This window comes from Pygoscelis adeliae, unplaced genomic scaffold, assembly GCF_000699105.1.
Source record: "Pygoscelis adeliae isolate BGI_AS28 unplaced genomic scaffold, ASM69910v1 Scaffold4, whole genome shotgun sequence".
NCBI classification, from domain to species: Eukaryota; Metazoa; Chordata; class Aves; order Sphenisciformes; family Spheniscidae; genus Pygoscelis; species Pygoscelis adeliae.
The window spans coordinates 1,010,496-1,031,352 of NW_008824986.1; the positions used below are offsets into that span (position 1 = coordinate 1,010,496).

The window sequence follows — 20,857 nt, forward strand, 5'->3', positions numbered from 1 at the left end:
CGGCGCTACCCCCTCCTGATGTCGAACGCTTTTTGCAAAATCCCTGATTTCCGGCATTTCCCTCTCCCCCTGCACTTGGCTCGGCCCTTCCCCCGGCGCCACTGGGCGAGAGTTTACAAGCCGCTTTGCAAAGGCTGACGGTGCTGTAGTCGTTTACGGGTCGGTTTGCAAAGCCCAGTGCTGCCGCGTTAGTTTACACTCGCTTCGCAAAGCCTGCTGGTGTTGCGTTCGTTTACAAGTCATTGCCCAAAGCCCGATGATGTTATGCTAGTTTATGAGTCATTTTTGCAAAGACTTCATGATGTTATATTAGTTTACAAGCCGGTCTGCAGAGCCTGGTGGTGTTGCATTAGTTTACAAGTCATTTTAGAAAGCCTGCTGGTGTTATACTAGTTTACAGGTCGCTCTGCAAAGCCTGATGGCGTTGTTAGTTTACAAGCTGTTAATTTTTTTTTGGAGCCTCCTTCAGGAAACCGTGCTGAGGTTTCCTGCTTTTGCAAGGCCAAGGGGACGGGTTAATTATTAATTATGGACAGAGACATGGGTGCTGCCGTGGCGGAGCCCGTCCCCGCTGTGTCTCGGTCCCCTCTCCCACACTTTTCAGGGAGCCAGCCATCCCCGTGCCAAGCCGGTTCAGCTCACTCATCTGGCGTTTGCTGTGTGATCACAGGCCAAAGGAGGAGGGAGCCGCACAAAGCAGCTTGCGAGCAACCGTTTGCACCCCTCACGTGATAATATCTTTTCTTGGTTGTTGTTTTTTGCAGCGTGCCAGCACCATGCACCCGGCAGCCGGTATCTTTCCCCCGGATGAGGAGCCCCTGATTGAGGAGCCCTCGGTGAACAGATACAGCCGGCAAAAGCCAAGCGACCGCTTACATGGGGCCTACATTATTTTTTTCCTCCTGGGCATCGGGTCCCTGCTGCCCTGGAATTTTTTCATCACAGCAAAGCACTACTGGATGTACAAGCTGCAAAACTGCTCAGATCAGGCAGGCCCGGCAGGACAGGCAGCGTCTGATCTGCGGGTGAGTGTGCTGCTTTCAAGGCAGAAAAAAAAGCTGCTTTCCTTCCTTACTTGCTCTTTTTCCGCTCCACTTCCCCAGAAGTGAATGAAGGTCCTCTGGGGTTTTGCCTGCTGCAAACCTGGGGTAGGCGTTTATTTGGGGAGCACAAATAGTAGCAAGAAAGATGCTTTAAACTAAAAGGCGTAGCGCTTTGTGGTCTTTTACCTGTATTTGAAGTGCTAAGGTTTAAGGTGCGTTTAAAAAAATAGGCTTAACCTGCCCCATAAGCAAGGCTGCCTTTCATAGGACAGTTTCTATGGTACAAGGTAAAAATCTGTTTGTGGTTGGTTTTGTACTTCATTCTTGGTGAGCCCCCAAGCCCCGCAGGGCTCTGCTTTTCCAGCCGGACTCAGCTGCAACTTCCTGCGGGCTGGGAGATAAATTGCCCTGAACTTCTGCTTCCATGGTGAGGCATCGAACATGTTTTAGGCATTTTCTCCCTTGCGCTGGCTGGTGCAGCATGTAATTTGGAGGTGGCAGCAGGGCTTTGCAGGAGCACTAGCCCTGGAGCGCATGGCTTGTGATAGTCTTGAGCCCCCCAGATGCTTTACTGCTTTTCCTTCAAGATCTGGCAGGTGTGACCAGAGTATCTCCTTGCAGCGATAAACATCTGGCTTTTGGCATATGGGACGAGGAGCTTGTCACGGGGCGATTAATGAGCCAGCCTTGGGGCGGCAGGCTTGATGGCCTCTCTTTTTCTCCCCAAAAAAGCCACCTTCTCTTGCTCCTCCTGCCACAGCAAGATTATTACCCTGTGCCCCCCTGACAAAGCAATGCCATTTCTTTGTGGCTGGAAAAAGTGTTGGCGTGATGAGGCTGCATCCTGTCCTCCTCCCGTTGCCAAGCCTGTTCAAGTGGTTTGGGCACATTTTATTTTTATATAAACACAGAGCCAGGTGTGACACCCCTGTTTTCTCTATGATTTCTCACACCAGTACGGCATCCACAGCTGTTTTAATCTTCATAGTTGTTAAGCTGGCTGCGTTTTTGATGGGGAGGAAGCAGAGTGTCACCGACGGTGCTTGTACCAGGATGCTGAAGTACCGGTGTAAATCGAGATAGTGGGTGGATTAAACTGATGGAGACCAAGCCCCCATGGTGCCCAAAGACCACAAATAGGCTGCCCCTGTGCTAGCAAGGTGGTCAGAGATGGGGCGAAGGGTGCTCTGCCACCACGTGGCATGATGTACTCCCACATCCCCTGCATCCCACACTCCTCATTGCTTCTACATCACGCTTATCCAAGGCAATTCTTGAAAAGCTGTTTTCAGGTAGAGTAAATATCACTAGGTGTATTCTTCCTAAAAACTTGCACGTCTGTATTCCTGGTTGGATCACCCATTACTTTGTTGAAAAGGTGTTTTTCCTCTTTCTGTATGGCTGCGGCGCAATGCTTTTCACTTCATCTGGTGAAAAGCAGCCTGGCTTTTCTGTGGCTGCCGAGTCCGATCAAAAATAAACCAGTCGGCCCCGTTTCTGCCCTGGGATGGCAAGCCATGGTGCTGTGGCAGGAGGGCTTACCTGCAAACAGAGCTCGGCTGCGGAAAGATGCACCTGCGACCGGCAGCCTACTCTTGGCTCCAGCCTGCTCACTGCTGCTAATTTCATGCCCCGTGCTCCAGGTAATGCTCTGGTGCCTTCAGCCGCCACTGTGGGCCTGGATTGCTTTTCCAGCCCAGCAGGAGCCCAGCTGCCGAGTCCGGACTGGAGCAGAATAAAAACTCCTTTGCAACAGCATCTCAGCGACTCCAGGCAGTGCCGGCTGACACCAGTGACTAATTTGCCACCGTGAGGCTTTGTTCTTGTTTGGGGTTTTTTTAAGGTACCGAGTTTGTGCTGTGCATTATGGCAGCGTGTTTGAAGATGCTGTAGTTAATACAGGGTCAAACACCTCCATTACGCACCTCGGCTTCATGGCTGAGGGATGACACCTTCCCCCACGAGAGGCAGAGGTGGGAGGAAGGTGTCGGGTTTGCTTTGTGGATTATTATTATTTATTATTAGCCAGGAAAGGGGTGACAGTCTTTCAGTGCCTGCATTTCTCCTCTAAAACCATGTCGGTGATGGGGAGCTCAGCCCTTGCGAGCAAGGGATGCCTGGAGGAGATGAGCCGGCCAGTCAGGGAGGGCTCAGCAGAAAGGGAGAAGAACTAGATACATGTTGCATAGCCAAAAATTTGCTGCAAAAACATGTCTGTGATGGGTGGGAATACTCATGCAGGGAGAAGAGTTACCATCTGAGCTGGATTAACACCTAACAAGCAGGAGCAAAAAGGTGAGATGAGTATGGAGCCTGATATTTTTCCCTTGATCTGGGCATGGATTAAATTCGCCACTCGCCATTCTGCTGCTGCATTAAAAATGTGACATGAGGGCTTTCCTTTTTCACAGAAACAACCGCAATTGAAACCCTTCTACTTGGCTTTTCTTTTCCAGCAGGGTTTGGCCACGGGTAAGGCAGGGTAAAATTTCCCAGTGCAGTGCAGGCTGCTCAGTTTCTTAAATACTTTCCCCAATTCTCTTCCCACCACTGGTGTGAGCACGTTTGTTGGGAACAGATGAATGTTTCCCTGGGGTGCTTGTAACGCAGCATCTCTGCTGAATTGCTGCAAGTGTGGATACACTTCTTGGTGGAAAGCATTATAAAGTCTTCCCCCCCCCCCAAAGAAAAAGAAAATTAACTTGGAAGTATATTAAATATCCCTGGGTTGGTTTGGGAGTTTGTTTTAAGTAGGTTGATAAATAAGTCTTAGTTTTAGCAGCCAACTTTGCATTTTGCTTTGTCTTTTCTCCTATAATTCATCATATGGCTGTAGAGCTTTGAGCCTCCTGCTTCACCAAGCCGATGCTAAGTGCAGGCGTTTATGTCTCCATCTATACAGACCCTCTAGGAACGATTATTAGATTTCCCATCGCTTATAGTAAAGCTCCTGATAAGGAAGAATAAATGAACATGCTTGTAAACTGATTAAAAGACTACGATGCAAAGCTGCAAAAAAACCCCATAACATGCAGAGAAAATGTGCCAAGTGCCTTCTCGCGCTCGGACGCAACGTGGCCCCGTCTCTGTAGCTAGGTAACTGCAGAAAATGAAAGCCCATCACGATGGGGGTTGATATGTAGGTCATCCTCTTTGCAAGCATCGTCCTACCTGCTGGCTGAGATTCCCGGAGAAAAAACAGGGGATTAAGCACCTCGAGGGGAGGAGATGGAGCAGACACACTTTAACAGCATAATACATAAAATGGATTGAAAATGTAAGCGTTTGGCTGCAATCTTGGCAGAGAAATCTCTCTCTCTGCTGCGGTTATTGCTTTCTGCGTGCCCAGCCTGACCTCTGTGTGAGGCGGGCTGGTGAATATTGACTGATGCTGCAGCCGACTTGCTCGGATGATATACGAGTCCCCAGAGTAAATGTGTGTTGAGTCTCAATATAGTTTATCAATGGTTTTGTGCGTGCAGAGAGGGAGGCCGGAAGGGAGAATAATGTCCGTGTCCTCACCCGCGCTGCTTTTGCTCGAGCACATTCTCAGGCGTGGTGTCCCAGTCACTCCGCATGGAGAGGGATGCACAGGTTGGGCTTTTGAGCAGTTAGCTAATAATACTAATGCTTTGGTGTCCCAGTTTATAAAAACCAGCCCTCACAGAGCTCAAGTAGGGTAAATGTTCAGGGGGTTTCTCCAGGTCACCGGAGCCAGTCGGAGAAATTCAGACCTCCTTATTTTGGTTGCTGCCCTGCGGGGCCAGTGCAGCAGTAAGGCAGGTATTTCCTTCACCATTTTTGCTTCTGAATTTGTTATGTCCCTAATTTTCTGAAATATCCCAGGGCTGTTGCAGGGTGAGACATCCCCGAGGTGGTTTCTGTCACCCGTTCCTTTTGCCTGTCATCCTGAGCAGCTTTGCAACATGTGCTACAATGCAAGGAGGTGGACACCTACATCATAACTCCCCATGTGTGCTGTATCATGCCATATTTAGGACCTGAAATTCATATGTTGTTCCCCCCCTACCTTTTTTTCTTTGTTTTTTTTTTTCTGGCAGGACTTTTTTGAGAGTTACATTTCCATCGCTTCGACTGTGCCCTCAGTGCTGTGCCTGATTGGAAACTTCTTGCTCGTCAATAAGTAAGCGCTGCTCCGTTCCTGGGTCCATTAGCCGTGGCTCTCCCCGGCTTTGCCTGCATCGCTCCTGCCTTTCTCCAGCTTCAGCCATGGCTCCCAGCTCAGCCTGAAACACCCAGTGGGGAAAAGCTTTAAAAGGGGGAGATAAAGTACTGGAAAGCCGTGCTGTCCTCTGGCTTCCGCGAGCAGGGTGAAGCACCCTGCTCCCCAGCGGCAGCACCCATGCCTGGAGTTGGCTTGAGCTGTGCCGCTGTAAATAAATTCCTAGTAAATTCCTTGGTTAATTGCTTGGGAAGGAAAGTCTGTGTATGCGGGCATGTGGTCTTCCCTTCTAAAAATGCCATCGTTGTCACCGGGGGAGCCGACGACAAGGTCCAGGCTCGTCCAGGCAGGAGTAATGCCTTGCTCTAGTCCTACCAGCCATTGAACTGGGTTAAGAAAAGGACCATCTGTGCCTTGCTGCAAGCTTGACTTAAATCTAATAGCTGCCTCCCCTCATTTGTACCGTTCCTTATCCCAGATCAAACTCCTGCATGTTTTCGGGTGAAGAAGAATGTGTTTGTGTGCTTAATCTCTAGATCCCGGCTGCCGGGCTGGCTCCCCGCCTCTCTCCCTTGCCCCTCTGTCCTGCCCCCAGGCCAGCCCATCCAGTCTCCCGGCTGGGTAATAAGCAACCGCCACGCTCAAACAACTAATTATCTTGTAGCAAGGTGCCTGGGGTTGCTTTCACCCGGCCTGCCGTGTTTCCCAGGCAGGCTTTATCGCTGCTGCTGTACATTGCTCCAGTGATGGGGATAGCTCCTGATTTCTGGGAGAAATGGGTATTTACAGCTCGGTTGGGTTATAGACTTAGTTCTACTGATGGCAAAAGTGGAAATCACAGAGTTAACATCTAAAGGCTTCTGAGAAAAATCATTACTTTTTATTCCTCATTTCCCCCCACCCTTCTTTATTTTCTCTGATCCTTCTCGCAGCAGAGGAGTTGGTGTCCTCTGCATCGCGCCTTCACGTTATAAACGCAGGAGTCTCCTTCCCCTTGTCCCCAGGGTGCCCGCCAGCATCCGGATCTTGTCCTCCCTCTTCATCATGCTGGCCGTCTTCCTGGTGATCACGGTGCTGGTGAAAGTCGACACCTCCGCCTGGACCACCCCCTTCTTTGCCCTCACCATCGGCTGCGTGGTTGTCGTCAGCAGCGCCTCGACCGTCTTCACCAGCAGCATCTTAGATCTGAGCAGCCACTTCCCCATGAAGAACTTGCAGGCGCTGGTCTCGGGTTGGTGTCCTCCAGCCACGCCGTCCCGGTGGGATCATGCTCTTGGGTTTTCTGTGGCAGGGTGGCTGGTTCTCTTTCACTCCTGTGGGGTTTATTTTAGAAACTTAACTTTGCCTTAAAGATAAAGGGAAGTTGCTGAAGGAGAAACATGCTCGGTCACATGAGCCGGTGCTTTCATTTCTGTAAATACCCATAAACCAAAGTGCTGAGGGCTCAGCAGAGATGAGGAGAGCGGTGGTCCTGCACTGTCCCCGCCCAGGGGGCGAACACCCTGCAGAGCAGCTCCAGCCAGTGCGATGGCTTGACCTTGTTATTTGTTCTGTGCTGGGAGAAGGGGGGAAGGGATGCATCCCTCAGCTCCTGGTTGCAGCTGGAGGAATCTTCAACTTTGCATTGTCTCCTCCTTTCTGTTCAGCATTTCCATGCATTTCCATGAGTGATGAGGGGCACGCTGGGAGCCGTGAGTGATGAGCTCCCTGGAGGTTTGATAACATTATAAATGTGCTGTGGAACGGCTGACAAACCAAGAGGGGAAGGGGAAAAAATCAAGACAGAGAAATTTTTCCTGGGGCCGAGACAGGAGTGTTTTAATGAGTTTAGCCCAGTGGGGGAAATCACCACATCCCCAAGATGGCATACCTGTTGCTGGTGGCTCGAATTCCTGTCTGGCGGAGTGCAGAAAAGTGGCAGTTATATGTGGGCCAGTGGAAAGCCAGGTTTAGGCTTTGGGCAGGGTTTGGACCTTCTCTGCAGGACTCAGCACATGCAAGCCCAGTGGGTCGGGTCCCATCTTGACCCTTGTGCAGTGCTGCAGCTATGTTGGAATGGATACAGGATGGGACCTGGGCTGTGATGCAGCGCCACAAATAACTGTGTTGCAGCGAGGCGTAGAAATGGAGATGAGGTGGTGTGTGCAGCTGCACCCTGAGCTGGGTTTGGGGACCAGTGTGTGGGGCAGAGGGGTGAGCTGCTTCCGCTGGGGGGTTTGTGCACACCACGAGGTGTTAATAAGGGGATGCTGCTGTTTTTGGGTCCCCCCTCCTCATCAAAGTCCTCCTTGCTGGAGGTGCTGTGGGTTGCTTTCTGCCACGGGTTGCTTTCTGCCACCTTGATGTCCCTCACCTGTGCCCCGGGTGCTGAGCTCCGGCTCTCTGGTCCCTTATGCAGGTCAGGCCATGGGTGGCACGATCAGTGCCATCGCCTCCGTGATAGACCTGGCGGCAGCAGCTGACGTTACGGACAGCGCCCTGGCCTACTTCCTCACCGCCGACATCTTCATTGTCATCTGCATCATGGTGTACCTCCTCCTACCCAGGCTGGAGTACTCCAGGTGTGTGCACCAGCCTGCCATGGGCATCCCACAAGCATGGGTCGGGAGGGTTTGCTACTGTTGATGCCGAGCGGGCTTGCTGGGGCGACCCATGAGATGCTTGCTGTGACAGTCCCTGCCCAGTCACGCCCCGGCATCCCACCCCACATGCTCCAGCTCTGGTGCTGTGCCACTGCCAGCCACACTTCCCCATTTGACCGAAACCACAGACCGAAACTGGGCGCCCGCCCCAGCGCATGCTGAGTTTCTGGCAAGCCTCCCCAGGGGGAGAGGGGTGCTGACACAGGGGCTTCCCAAATGCGTGAAGTCATCAGAGAGCCATAATCTGGAAGCAGCCGGCCAGGTGGGTCCCCATAGGGCGTCAGTATCTGCAATGTCATGCACTGATGTGCATGACCCATTGGTCTTGTTGGTGCTTGCAACCCCCAAAACCACCTGCCCCCCCAAATGCCTGCATGCAGTAGGTCCCCCCTGTGAACACCAAGGGTGTAAAGGGATCCTCACGGTGGGGAAGAGGGGGTGGTGGGTCCCTGAGGGTCACCTTTCCATACGAGGTGGGAGCTGGAGGTGCAATGGGGTCGCTGAAACCACCTTCCCTGGGTCCAGCAGGCATCCCTGCGTCACCAACTTCTCTCCTGCTCTCTCTCCAAATCTCAGTTTGGGTTCCCCCCAACACACTTGGCTAACAATCTCCCTCCTTCTCTTTTTCCAGGTATTACATGAGCAGCCAGAAGGAGAGCCCACCTCTGGCCACTGTGCCGCCCAACAGCTTCGCAGAGGACGAGGCAGAGCCAGGAGGCACCACAAATACCTCCTTCCTTGCAAAAAGTACTGGCATTCCCCCGCTCCGCCCCATCCTGCAGAAGACTGCCCTCCTTGGCTTCTGCCTCTTCTATGTCTTCTTCATCTCCATCATCATCTTCCCTTCTCTCTCTTCCAACATTGAGTCGGTCAGCAAGTCCTCAGGAAGCCTGTGGAGCACCAAGTACTTTGCGCCGCTCACCAGTTTCCTCCTCTACAACTTCGCTGACTGGTGCGGGAGGCAGATCACTGCCTGGATCCAGGCACCCGGCCCCAAGAGCAAGCTGCTGCCCGCCCTCGTCCTCCTCAGGACCATCTTCCTCCCTCTCTTCATCCTCAGCAACTACCAACCTCGGGCTCACATCTGGATGGTGGTCTTCAACCAAGACATCTACCCAGTGGTCTTCACGGCACTGCTGGGGCTGAGCAACGGCTACCTGGGGACACTGGTCATCATCTACGGCCCCAAGATCGTGCCAAAAGAGCTGGCTGAGGCGGCGGGGGTGGCGATGACATTCTACCTCATGCTGGGGCTGGCTGTGGGGTCTGCCTGCTCTGTTCTCATTGTCCACCTCGTCTAGAGGAATAGCTGGGGGGGATGCCCTCGGTTTGCGGTGCTGCTGTCAGGTATTTAGGCTTTTTTCGCCAAAAAGCCAGGCACGCTGCAGTTTTGGGGCAGGCTGCCTGTCTTGGGGGGGGGGTTGCATCCAGGGGGAAAGTCCTCTTTCTGGGAAGGGGCATCCCCTGTGCTTGGGAAGTCCCGTCAGACCTTTGTCACTCCCCACCTCAACCGGAGCAAACAGACCAAAAAAACCTTGTCCTCCCCAGGGAGCTCAGGGAAGTACCAGGGGCATAGGGAAACCTGTCCCTCACCTCAGTGCTGGTGGGCAAGGGTGGCTTGCTGGTGCCACCACGCTGGTTTTAAACTGAAACCGGGGCTTTTGACAGCACCTTGGGTTTGGCTGCCTCTTTGTTATGAGTTTAGCCCTGCAGTGTTTCGGTCCCCTTCATCAAGCTGTGATGATGGTGTTGAGCTAAAGGGAGTCTGAGCCCTGGAGCAGCTTTCAGCAAGCTTCGGGAGTGGATAGCAGCTGTGCCAGGGAGCAGGGCACTGTTTCGGGGGATTTCATACATTCGTCCCATGAAAAAACATATATAAGGGAAACCTTTCCACTTGGACTTCTGCTTGCTTTAATTTTTCCAGATAACATTGAATTGAGGGACCATCGAGCCCCCAGCACGGTGCTGCTAGTGCTGGGGCTGTATGATGTGGCCAACCTGAGACCATTTCTCTTGCTGTGACGGTTGTGGACTTTAACTTACCTGTCCGCAGCTGAACCCCAAGGAAAGTGAAATGCTAAGTGGGGAAGTGAAATGCTAAGGGAAGTGATCGTGCCCCTGTACTCGCCCCCAGCACGGTGCTGCTAGTGCTGGGGCTGTATGATGTGGCCAACCTGAGACCATTTCTCTTGCTGTGACGGTTGTGGACTTTAACTTACCTGTCCGCAGCTGAACCCCAAGGAAAGTGAAATGCTAAGTGGGGAAGTGAAATGCTAAGGGAAGTGATCGTGCCCCTGTACTCGGCACTGGTGAGGCCGCACCTCGAATACTGTGTTCAGTTTTGGGCCACTCACTACAAGGAGGACGTCGAGGTGTTAAGAGCGTGTCCAGAGAAGGGCAACGAGGCTGGTGAGGGGTCTGGAGAACAAGTCTTATGAGGAGCGGCTGAGGGAACTGGGGTTGTTTAGCCTGGAGAAAAGGAGGCTGAGGGGAGACCTCATTGCTCTCTACATCTACCTGACAGGAGGTTGTAGCGAGGTGGGGGTCGGTCCCTTCTCCCAAGTAACTGGCGAAAGGACGAGAGGAAATGGCCTCAAGTTGCGCCAGGGGAGGTTTAGATTGGACATGAGGAAAAATTTCTTTCCTGAAAGAGTGGTTAAACATTGGAAGAGGCTGCCCAGGGAAGTGGTTGAGTCACCATCCCTGGAAGTATTTAAAAGACGTGTAGATGAGGTGCTTAGGGACATGGTTTAGTGGGCATGGTGGTGTTGGGTTGACGGTTGGACTCGATGATCTTGGAGGTCTCTTCCAACCTTAATGATTCTATGATTCTATGGTCCTAACCTAAGGTTTTTAAGGTGCCTTTAGTCTGCATTGAGAAAGGTCTATAAAAGCCAGGGAGAGGTATTAGAGAGGCTCTGATGTGATGTTCACAGCAGAAAGCTGATTAATTTAGGTAGACAGGTGGCATATGGTCTCCAGATGCTTTCAGAGGGGTGAGCTACTGCGATACCCAAAAAGATGGCCCACCCAAAGGGGACCGGCGTTTAAAGTCACTTAAACTTCCATATGCAAATGCAGCCTGGACTAAATAAAATTATTGTATTTATTTACTCAAATTGCATGGATTTATGGTCTAGGAGAGGTGAACTGGTAAGTAAGGATGTAATGGCATTACAACTGATGCCTCAGGGATGCTGTCGATGGAAAATACTTCCTTTAAGACTGGGTCATTAGTGGATGCTCTCTCAGCATCTCCTGCTTGACCAAGTAGTGGAGAAGCTGCTGGTCTGGGTTGCCAGGCCATCTCCTCGCTGTGCTGGATGTGGTGGTTAGCAAGAGGGAGGATGCAGGGCTGGTGCCTTTCCACCCGCGGCCGCCCTGGCTTTGCTGGGAGAACAGCAGGATCGACAGCAGTTATTGCCATGAGGTGAAATGTAGGCTTGGTGGGTGTTGGTTTTTTATATAAATCCTTTCCAGTGTTTAGTTTGGGCTTGTTGGCAATACACACACAGTTTTGCTTTACGGCTGATTTTTATTTAAACATAAAATCCAGACATGAGTGGAAAATTTACAGGGCGTGCGGTACCGAGGAGCAGCTTTACGGCACCTGACTTTGCATGTGCGGGCTCTTAATCCTGTCGCTTCAGTAGGTTAGCAGCCCTTCAGCCCCTGATGCTTTGGCCAGCGTTGACCCAGGTGAAGGTCCACCTCAGCTTGAAGGGCAGCCCAAGGGCTGAGGCTAACAATGCTGGCCGGCCAGCTGGGTGCTGCTCACGAGGGTAAACGCTCCCATTGCCTCCAAGTTGCTTGGGGTAATGCGGTAGCTGGTCATGGCTGAAAAGCCTAAGCCAACCTCGTTTTGGCAACTGAAATGTCCCTTTGTGGCCTTCAGTGCTTCCCACTTGAGAGCCTACTGCGTGGTCTGCTCTCCTCAACTCACACATTTTGCCCTGGTCCCAGGTATAATGAGATTCTACTCATTTGCTGACTGCTTTGCACCTCTGCTGATCCTCATGTTACAGATCAAATACCTCTTGAGACAGAACTTAATTATCCGGTACTGTCGCTAATAAAGTTGATACTGTGCAACTGCTGGTGTCTGAAGTGATTTCTCTTGGAGATGCACCGATGCATGCACTTTTAGTTTGCATTTTTCCTTGTGGTTTTCCTTCTCTCCCATTTTAGATTGTAAACTTGGAGAAATCACTGACAAGGGCCGGGTGAAGGAGCCGCGAGAGAATTGCTTTGAGAGCCCGGTTATTCTAATTTAATATCTCCAAATGACCTGCAGGTAGGCATGGAGAGTGTACTTATTGCATCTGCAGGGAAAGCAGGCAAAAAGGGAATTTATCCTTTGTCTTTGATGGTAGTCAGCTAAGGAAAGTTACGAGAAATGAGGGGAAAAATCAATACAGGTTCAAATTGGGCAAGAATGAGGTCTGAGTATAAAGCAGGGACTGCTGGTGAGAGTGCCACGGTATGGGGATGGATGCTGACGGGCAGCCTGAGCGGTGGGTCATCCCCCTGCAAAAGGGGACGGGTAATTTATAGGGTGTTGTGTGTAACGGCAGGGAAGTAATTACTGCCATATACTGCCTGGGCAAAGTCACATCTGATGCTCTGCGTAGGCCCTAACGAAGAGCTCAAGCTGAGAAAATGCAGAATGATGAGGGAAACAGTGGTTGCAAGGCAGAATGAAGGATGCTGTTTCTGCCACATGGAGCCATTTTTCAGACGTGTTAGTGGACATGCAACCATGGTTTATTTCTTGATGGTTTTAAATAATGTATCTTTGATAAGGAATGCAGCCATTGACCCCAGTTTCCAGTTCAGGAATGACACATGCTCCCTGCCCTACACCAGCATCGAAGTGGGACAGCCAGCAGAAATGCTGCAGGGGTCAAAACCTACTTCATGGTATTTAGCCAGGAGATAACACTTCTAGGTCTCAAAGAGCTTCACAAGAGGGAGTTGCTCCCCAGGTCGTCGTTTGGACCTGTGACAGCTGAGGTTCAGAGGAAGATCTTGGGTATGGGCAGGGCTGGGAGCTGAGCTGGGTCCATGGGTCTTCCTCACCTGTCCAAAATGGCATTGCCAGGTTTGTATCTCTAATTAACCCTGTCCCCTCAGCTGCCTAAGAGAGACTAGCAGGGTTGTAAATGTTTTCACCATCTTTCAGCCGAGGGAAGTGGGTTGTGAGCTGGCTAGTGGGGGAAGGACCATGTGCTCTCTGCAGGGCTTGGCCTCCTCTCACCGGTGGGCATAAAATGAGCAATGCAGGCGCTTGCAAAATTCATGGGCCCACGAAGTGAAACTAAATCAAAGATGTGCACAAATCCCTGCTTGGTGCCAAGTGGCAAAGCACTCGGGGCCAGCATCACTGGCAAAGCAGCCAGGAGGATGGAAAGCCCCTGTGCTCCCTCAGCTCTGTGGAGGGCTGGCAGCCCGGCGTGGTCAGGATGCTGTGCCTGCCCCACACTTGGCTTCTCCAATGGCCTTTGGTGTTAAATCCAATTGGCCAAGGGCAGATGAAAGATGTGAACTGGCAAAGGGAGGAGAGGGCATGGGGAGCAGGAGGGGGTTGGATGAAAGGGCAGAAAGCGGAGGAGACGCATCTGTTGCAGCTTCTGCTCAAAGGAGAGTAACTGAGCCTATGCCCAACCTTCTTTTGTCCTCTCTTTCAGCTTAGTGGTGCCAACTACTTCTCCCTGGTTCAGAGCTGGAGCCTTTAAGTGTAGCTATGGGGGGTTTTAAAGCAAACAAATGCACTGTAGGAGGAGGGGACGGGAGAGAAAGGGAAAAGGAAAAGGAAAGGGAAAGGGAAGGAAACGAAATTAATCAAAATGAAACGGAACTTTTGTTACGGAGTGATTCTCATCTCCCACAGTCAGAAGTGACTGTACCTCTTTCTCTCTGATCTCCAAAGCTTCCTCTAGCCTGTCCCCACTTGGTGGAGTGCCCCATAGGGTAGAAATGCTGCCACCTGTCCATCTGTGATACCAGCCTTTGGGTTACAGAGGCTTTGGTGCAGCACTATTACCCTTTGGGAGGTGGAAGCATCTTTGAAACAACCTTGCTATCCTTCAGCATCACCTTGGTGGTGACCAAAGAGAAGCTCTGCTGCCTCTCGGCTGCTCCATTGTACGTGTTTTGGGGTAGGACTCATCCTTTCAGTGTTTTGTCGGGATGCACTGTGGGTCAAAAGCCTACACAGCTGAAGTGGAATTGCCTTTGGTGGCTCAACTGTGGGAGCAGGGGTGCAAGGGTGGTGGTACACGATACCCGGCAGGGCGTCTGCCCAGCAGCACAGAGCATCCCTGCGCGTCTGCATCCGTGCCTGTCTCCGGCATCCTGACAAAGCTCCTAATGAGCTCTGGCAGTCCCCATGGCCAGCCAGGGGCCAGTGTGCATGACCTCGCTCTTAATTACTGCCCTGTGGCAGCTTCATTTGTATGGGCAGCAGGGTCTCCAGGCAGCGCCCTGCTCTGTGTGGCCCCATGGGCTCGGGCAGCGTGCAGAGAACCGTTACCCCACCACGGATGGGGTGATGCTCTCTGACCCCTGCCCCTCCAAAATGCTGCCACCTCACCCTCTGCAGCCCCAGAGAAGACCTGTGTATCAAGGTATTTCAGCTCTTGGCCCTTTTTCCCCTTCACCCATGCTTGCACATGTAGGGGTGAAGCTTGCCAACCTCCGTGGCTTTGCGGTGTGCCTCTGGCAAACATCGTCCTGAAAAGGGGCATGCGAGCTAAGGGCTCGAAACGCCTGCAGTTGTCTTCTTCGGCAGGGGCTCGGGGAGGGCCACGGTCCCTAGCAGATGAGCTGAGCTGATCCTGCCCCTCCGCAGGCGCCCCAGAGCAAAAAAACTCGGCTTTGAAACCTCGCCAGCCAGCTGCAGGCTTGCGTGGCTGCTGTTCTGCTTTTACATGTTTTATGGAGTAATTTGTACTATATTTACACGACGGTGATAAACAGTTTTTAAAATGGAAGCGAAGAAAACGCTGTTGAATGGATTGTTACAAAAAAGCCCTGTTTGCCATTCCATCAAGGGGAAAAAAAGGGATAAAAATCACGATCCTAGGGACATGCTGTTCGTCAGATCTGGGTATTTTTTCCCTTGATTTGTGTGCTTAATGTGAGGAGAAGTCGCAGATGCATGCTGAATTCTGCAGGGAACATATGCATGCATTTAAATCATTTACAGCATTTACTGGTGCAATTGTAAAGCACATTATTTTTCTGCATTTGTAATTAGGGTCTAAACAGATGGCGAAGGACTGTAGCTTCTGATTAGACAGGCTTGTGCTCTGTTGGACGGCACTGTGAGAACAAACTGAGCTGAGAAAGTTTTCCTCCTAATTTATCACGCCATGGCGGGGGGAGTAGAGTATCTGGGGCTGAGCACGAACTCCAGCGTGCCCGTAGCAGGCTGGGCAAAGCTGAGCGAGCTGGCGGGTCTGCTCCCCCTGCCATCCCCACTTGCTGATGGATGGGGTGCACACAGACACCCCCTCCAGCTCAGCTTCGATTCCAGATTTTGTAACCCTGCCTTGCTCTGCGCTGCACAGCTTCGGGTACCCAACAGCACAGGATGGAGTGTCTGCTTTGACAAATGCTTTTAATATGAAGCAGAAGGCTTGGGTTTGAGAAGGGACTTTAAAGCAGGAGCAAGCTCCAGGCTTGTGGCTGCATACAAGGAGTGAGTGCACATGCCTGGCGTTAGCTCTGCTCTTCGGCATCACCTTTTCTCTGCCACACTGGCAAGCTTTCAGCTTGGTGAGGTGGGTAGAGCTCTCCTGCACCTCTACTGGGGGCAACCTTGGGAGCTTCAACAGCAATGTGTGATTGGCCTATTGGATCTTCATCTTGAAGACCTGACTCCCATTTCAAACGCATCGCCTCAGAGACCTGCTTAGCCTCGTTTTTGACCTTAAACAGCAGCAACAGCTCTTCACAGCCAAAGTGCAAGTACCTCCACACCAAGCTCGTGTTCCCTTGCATGCACCGTCATCCCAGCTGGTCAGGAGTCGCCCCTCACTGTCCTGTAGTAACATAGAAGAGAATTTATTAGATGTTATTTGTACTTCTTCCTACAGTTTCTTATTTTCCTGGCTTACCTCCTTAAATTACCAGCGTGTGAACCCGGCCAAAATGGATTAAATGAGAAGCAACTGGAAGAGCAGAACAACACAGAAAAGGAGCACGACATCAGCCTGAGCAGCTCAGGTAGACCCATGGGGCTGGAAGTTTGGTCGCTGGGCGAGCAGCATAGATATCCTCCAGGTTTTCCCCGAGGCAACTGTGTGACCAAATTTACTTTGTATTTCCTTTGCTCCTTCCCTCCCAGCTGTGCAAATGGTGATCACCTTCCATTGTGTTTTTGTCCTGCTGCTCCCATGGGTTACCATCAAGGTTACAGACAGGGGTGCCCAAGAGCTGGCCAAGAGGGAGGTCGTCTTCTGCCTGGCACAGCGCTCTGGGTAGTCCCTGACCCCAAAAAGTCGACAACCCGCACACGCAGCTCAGAGACCGCCCTGCAGGGAAGGTGACACAGCAAAGGTGCCATGCAACAGGAGGGCACGTCCAGCCCGGCCTGGGCAGGGGAGATCCAGAGAGCTGTCGTGCGGATGCTGTGCCTGTAGATGGCACCTTTTACTCTGCTGAGGAGGAAAGAAAAACTGAGGGAAAAAAACTGGCTGGTAAGGTAGGGTTCAAAGCCAAGAGAAAGATGCTTTTGGTGCGTGGCATGAAGTGACTCAGGATAGTCATCCCCCGGGGAGTAAAGGACCCGGCTCCCAAAGCTGCCCCCCTCTCACTGTCACTGCTCTTGCTCAAGATTGCCTGTCGCAATCATCACCAAATGGTCGCTGCTTTGTGAATTTACTAACATTCCCCATCAGTAGGAAATTACACCGAGGGCTGTTTCAAAAGCCAGTGAAAAGCACCTCCAGCTGCTTGGAGAGTTGGTATGAAGGCGTTTTTTACCCTCATTAACCCCTCCTGGATATAACAAGCCCAGCCGGGGGCCACTAGGCGCTCTTAGTGTCCTTAGCAGGGGACATGTCCCGCCCGCTTCCGACTTGGGCTACAAAGGAAGACGATGCGTTTTGCAAATGGGCTGCTTTGGGGTCTGCAAAGGGCAGAGCTTCAGGGCTTCAGCCAGGTCTGTTTGGGGTGGTCCCGCAAGGCTTTTTGGAGCTCACACCTTGATCCTTCTGGCTGCATGTTATCACCATGCTGCAGCTCTGGCCATCTAGTCCCCATTTCCCTGGCCCAGCTACCCAGTCCAAGGGTAGCTTAGCTGGACCCACCCGTAAACACGAGCTGGCACATCCCCATCGAAGGGTGCCACGTGAACTGGGCATGTGCTACAAATGTGTGCCCAGCTCCTGCCCTTCCCACCATCTTTAAACACATTTGCTTTACCCTCCATATGGACTATCACCTTATAAAGACACAACTTGAAATGCAGTACTTCTATATCTCTAAAGGAAATAAGAAACCAGCTGCTCTTTCAGCGCTTTTCTTCTACGGAGGGAGAAAAAGCGAGCAATCCCTTAACTTCGCTCAGATTCCTCTCCAGCCTCCTTCATTCATAAATTCCTAAACAAACAGTGTGATCCTAATATTGGCCTTAAAATTCTGTGTGAAATGGACCTGGAAATTAATTTCACACCAGAAAAAATGGCTCACTGTCAGCCGCAGCACAGGTGGTCGAAAAGAAAACCCCGCGACCGCTGTACAAATTAATTCTGCAACTCGGGTGAGAGGGTAGCATGGAGGGGGGAGCTGCCTCCCTTGTGCTGCTGTCCCAACCCACACTGTGATGTGGAGTGCTGGAAAGCCATGGGTGATGGAAGGTATCACCATCCCTGAGGGGCTTGTGGTCTGGGGGGGCAAAATCACCATGTCCAAGAAGTGAAAGCAAGGGGCATGGGCTGCTTCTTCCTGAGCAAAAGCCCTCCTGCACTTTTGCACAGGTTTTGTTTACTGAAAAAGGATGGTAGTTTGGGGAAGCACATCAAGGGATGCTTGTGGGAGACTCCTGGGGAAAAGGAGGCGTGAAGAAATGACTGCTGGTACAATATTGCACATGCTGGTTGTCAGGCAGCTGATGTCCGTGCAGACCCTGGGGTCCATGGCAGTATGTGGTCCGTGGCAAGCAGACATAATTCAGTACCTTAGTTGGGCAGGATTTTGCACATGTCTGCAATTTACCTGCTTTCCATGTGATATTTCATCTATTTAAAGATTTAGAGACGAACAGCGATCCCACCTCTTGCTGCAGAAGGGCCAGGGAAGGCAGAGAGAGGACTGATACACCGTGGAGATAGCTGGATGGAGAAAAGTTCTGTAGTTAGGTAGAAAATGAGAGGGGGAGAAGCCTTGCAGTACAATTTCAAGGTTGAGCGAGTGGTGCCAGGAGGCTGCGAAGGCTCTGCCTAGCCGCTCTGCTTCCGCAGGCAGGGTGGAGAGGGGAGGTCATGGGATCTGGCTCCAGAAAAATAAGGTTTCCTAGTAATGAGCCCGTGGAGAAAGGCTGGGATAGCAGGGAGGTTATCCTAGCCCTCCTGCTAACCACCGTGCTCCCTGCCTTGTAGGGTAGGCACTAATTGTGATGGCCTCCGATCCAAATGGCAAGTGGGAGCATCCCTCTGCTCGCAATGCATCACTTCATTTTAGTCCCTTTTTTCCCCAGCTATGAGCTTGTTAAATGGCAATTGCAACAGCGCATCCCCCACAGGCTGCGTCTCAGATCAACATTGCTTCCTTCAAACAGGAGCTTGGAAACATCAACTCAGTAAGTTGGTTTGAGGTCCAGCCTGTACACAGCTATTGCTGTTGCTGTCTGATTTAAACCAAGTTTGACAGGGAGATACAGCTCACAAGATACTGAATTCCTGAGGGTTTTGTGAACCTAGGCGGTGAAATCCCAGTAGTCCTCCCCCCCGATGGGAAAGGCTGCAGCCTGGGCTCCACTGGGAATTGGACCAGGAGTCTAAGCTGGACCCAAGGGCCAGGAGGAACTCAGCTTTGTTAGAGCTGACTTATGTAAAACAGGTGACATGTCTTGAAACTGGTCAGGATGTGAGCTGAAAGCCAGCCGCCCAGCTTGCACACTGAAAGCCACAGTGTGAAGCCACGGCATAGGAACCGGGCAATGATGAAGCAGAGGAGAGGTGTGCTTCTATTTAAATAGAAACACTGACCTGAATTTATCATGACAGTCATTAAGCGAGACATCACTTGTGCAAAGTCAGAGTGGCTGCAGACAACAAGCGGGCCTGAAATGTGTCTTCAAGTCACTTAACATATGGTTGTGCTTTGGTTCCTCCCCCTTTTCTGTTGTTTCTTCCCCTGATTTTATGGATGCGGCTGGGATGGGCATGGCGCAGGTATCCTGGCTGTGTACATGCTGCCTTGTGCCGATGAAGAGGACAAGGGAGGGGTGAAGAGACCAGCTCAGCTCAGCAGGATGCTCAGAGCCCTGCATTGGTAACACCTGCACCCTTTGCATTCCTTGTGACCTGCAACTGTAGGACAAACTCAGGTACGGAGGGCAAATCCTTAGCAAACCCAGTACAATCCAGGTGTGATGGGAGGAAATTATTTGCCAGCATCTTCATTAACTGCAAGCAGCTCATCGCACTCAGCTGTTCATTAGGGACTTTCGTTTTTAACCCCAAAGCAGCTGCAGGTGTACCAGGGCTGGCTCTGGTGTGCAATATTGGGCTCAGCCCCCTCCTGCGGCCTAACTAGTTTTGGGGGAGGCCCCTGCCCAGCGTGGAGGGGGGGCTGCATCACCCTGGGCAGCTCCCCACAGCTGGGGGGCTGCTGCAGAGCGCCCCTCCCCGGGGTCGAGGTGAGGGCACCAGGAGCAGACCTCTGCCCAATTCAAATCAATCAGCCCAGGAGCTGTGGTAATGGCATAATTAGCAGAAGCTGCTCAAGAGAGGCAAGGGCCTAATTATCCCCTCCTGCTCATGCAGAGGCACTTGCCCACTGCCGTTCCAGGAGGAGGGATGCAAAGGTGAGTGGATGGGAAGGCTCCTGACATTGCCAAGCAGAGCTCCAGGAGGGACTTTAGCAGCACACACTGCACTTGTTTAGTGTTTTAATTAAAGCTGCTCGGCATGGGCTCTGGTGGGAAGGTAAAGCTCCTCCAAGCTGCAAGTGGCTGGAGGCTTGTGTGCGTGTGTGCGTGCAGTAGGGCAGGATCCAAAGCCCTGGCCCTTCTGGGGTTGGGGGACGCAGAGCGCTGCTGGGGGCTGTGTCACCCCCTTGGTGTGGGGACTGGTGTCGTTGCATGCTGCTTTCTATGGCTTTATCACTTCTAAGAACGCAAGAAATGGGGTGAAGTGGTGGGATTTGGCTGCCTTCCCTAAAGCTGCTTGTAAGGAGGGCTTGGACTGGAGGCAGGGGTTTGCCCTGCAATGTCCTGCTGGGCTTAGGAAAGCCAGGAGGGTTGGGAGGACCTGGGGTCAGAGGGGACTGGTGGCAAGAGCATGGAGGGTTAGGTGGAAACATGCAACGGTGGCGTGGCAAAAATAACACCGTGTCTGTAGAAACCGAGGCTCTGAGTGCCCGAGGGAGAGGAGCTCGGGAGGAATAACTGCTGTGTACCTCTCTTGGCATGCCTGCGAGCGCGGTGCCGAGGCCAGCGCCCTGCCTGTATCGCTTTCCCACTCATGTATGATTTACGTGCTCCCTGGGCCTGCCAGCTGCTCTGGCACAAAGGTCAGAAAAATAATAATAATGGAAAAAAAAAAATTAAAACTAAAGAGGCTGAGTTAAACTTCATGTGGCCGGTGCCTGCGTCGGGCTGAAGTTGTATTTGAAGAGGCAACCGCTGTCTCGGGGGTGAGCCCGGGATTTGGGGGGGGCTGTTGCCGCACCGGGAGTCCCCGCGGTGGGGGGAGCTCGGCAGAGCCGGCGCTGAAATACCCGTTACCTGGGCAAGGGGCGCTGCGCTGCCCGCGTCAGTC

General features: G+C 52.0%; 1 protein-coding gene across 1 annotated transcript; it reads left to right on the plus strand.

The window, feature by feature from the left end:
• The first annotated feature begins 776 nt into the window (after positions 1 to 776).
• On the plus strand, positions 777 to 9,169 carry SLC29A3 (solute carrier family 29 (equilibrative nucleoside transporter), member 3). Its single transcript, XM_009325796.1, has 5 exons — positions 777 to 1,025; positions 5,105 to 5,187; positions 6,231 to 6,457; positions 7,625 to 7,787; positions 8,500 to 9,169. The coding sequence occupies exons 1-5, from the start codon at positions 777 to 779 to the stop codon at positions 9,167 to 9,169; spliced, it is 1,392 nt and encodes a 463-aa protein (XP_009324071.1).
• The last annotated feature ends 11,688 nt before the right edge of the window (positions 9,170 to 20,857 follow it).

Coding starts and splice junctions, on each gene's coding strand:
- SLC29A3 (XM_009325796.1), top strand. CDS start 777: ATGCACCCGGCAGCCGGTATCTTTCCCCCGGATGAGGAGCCCCTGATT. Junction 1,026..5,104: donor AGGCAGCGTCTGATCTGCGG/GTGAGTGTGCTG, acceptor TTTTTCTGGCAG/GACTTTTTTGAGAGTTACAT. Junction 6,458..7,624: donor CTTGCAGGCGCTGGTCTCGG/GTTGGTGTCCTC, acceptor TCCCTTATGCAG/GTCAGGCCATGGGTGGCACG.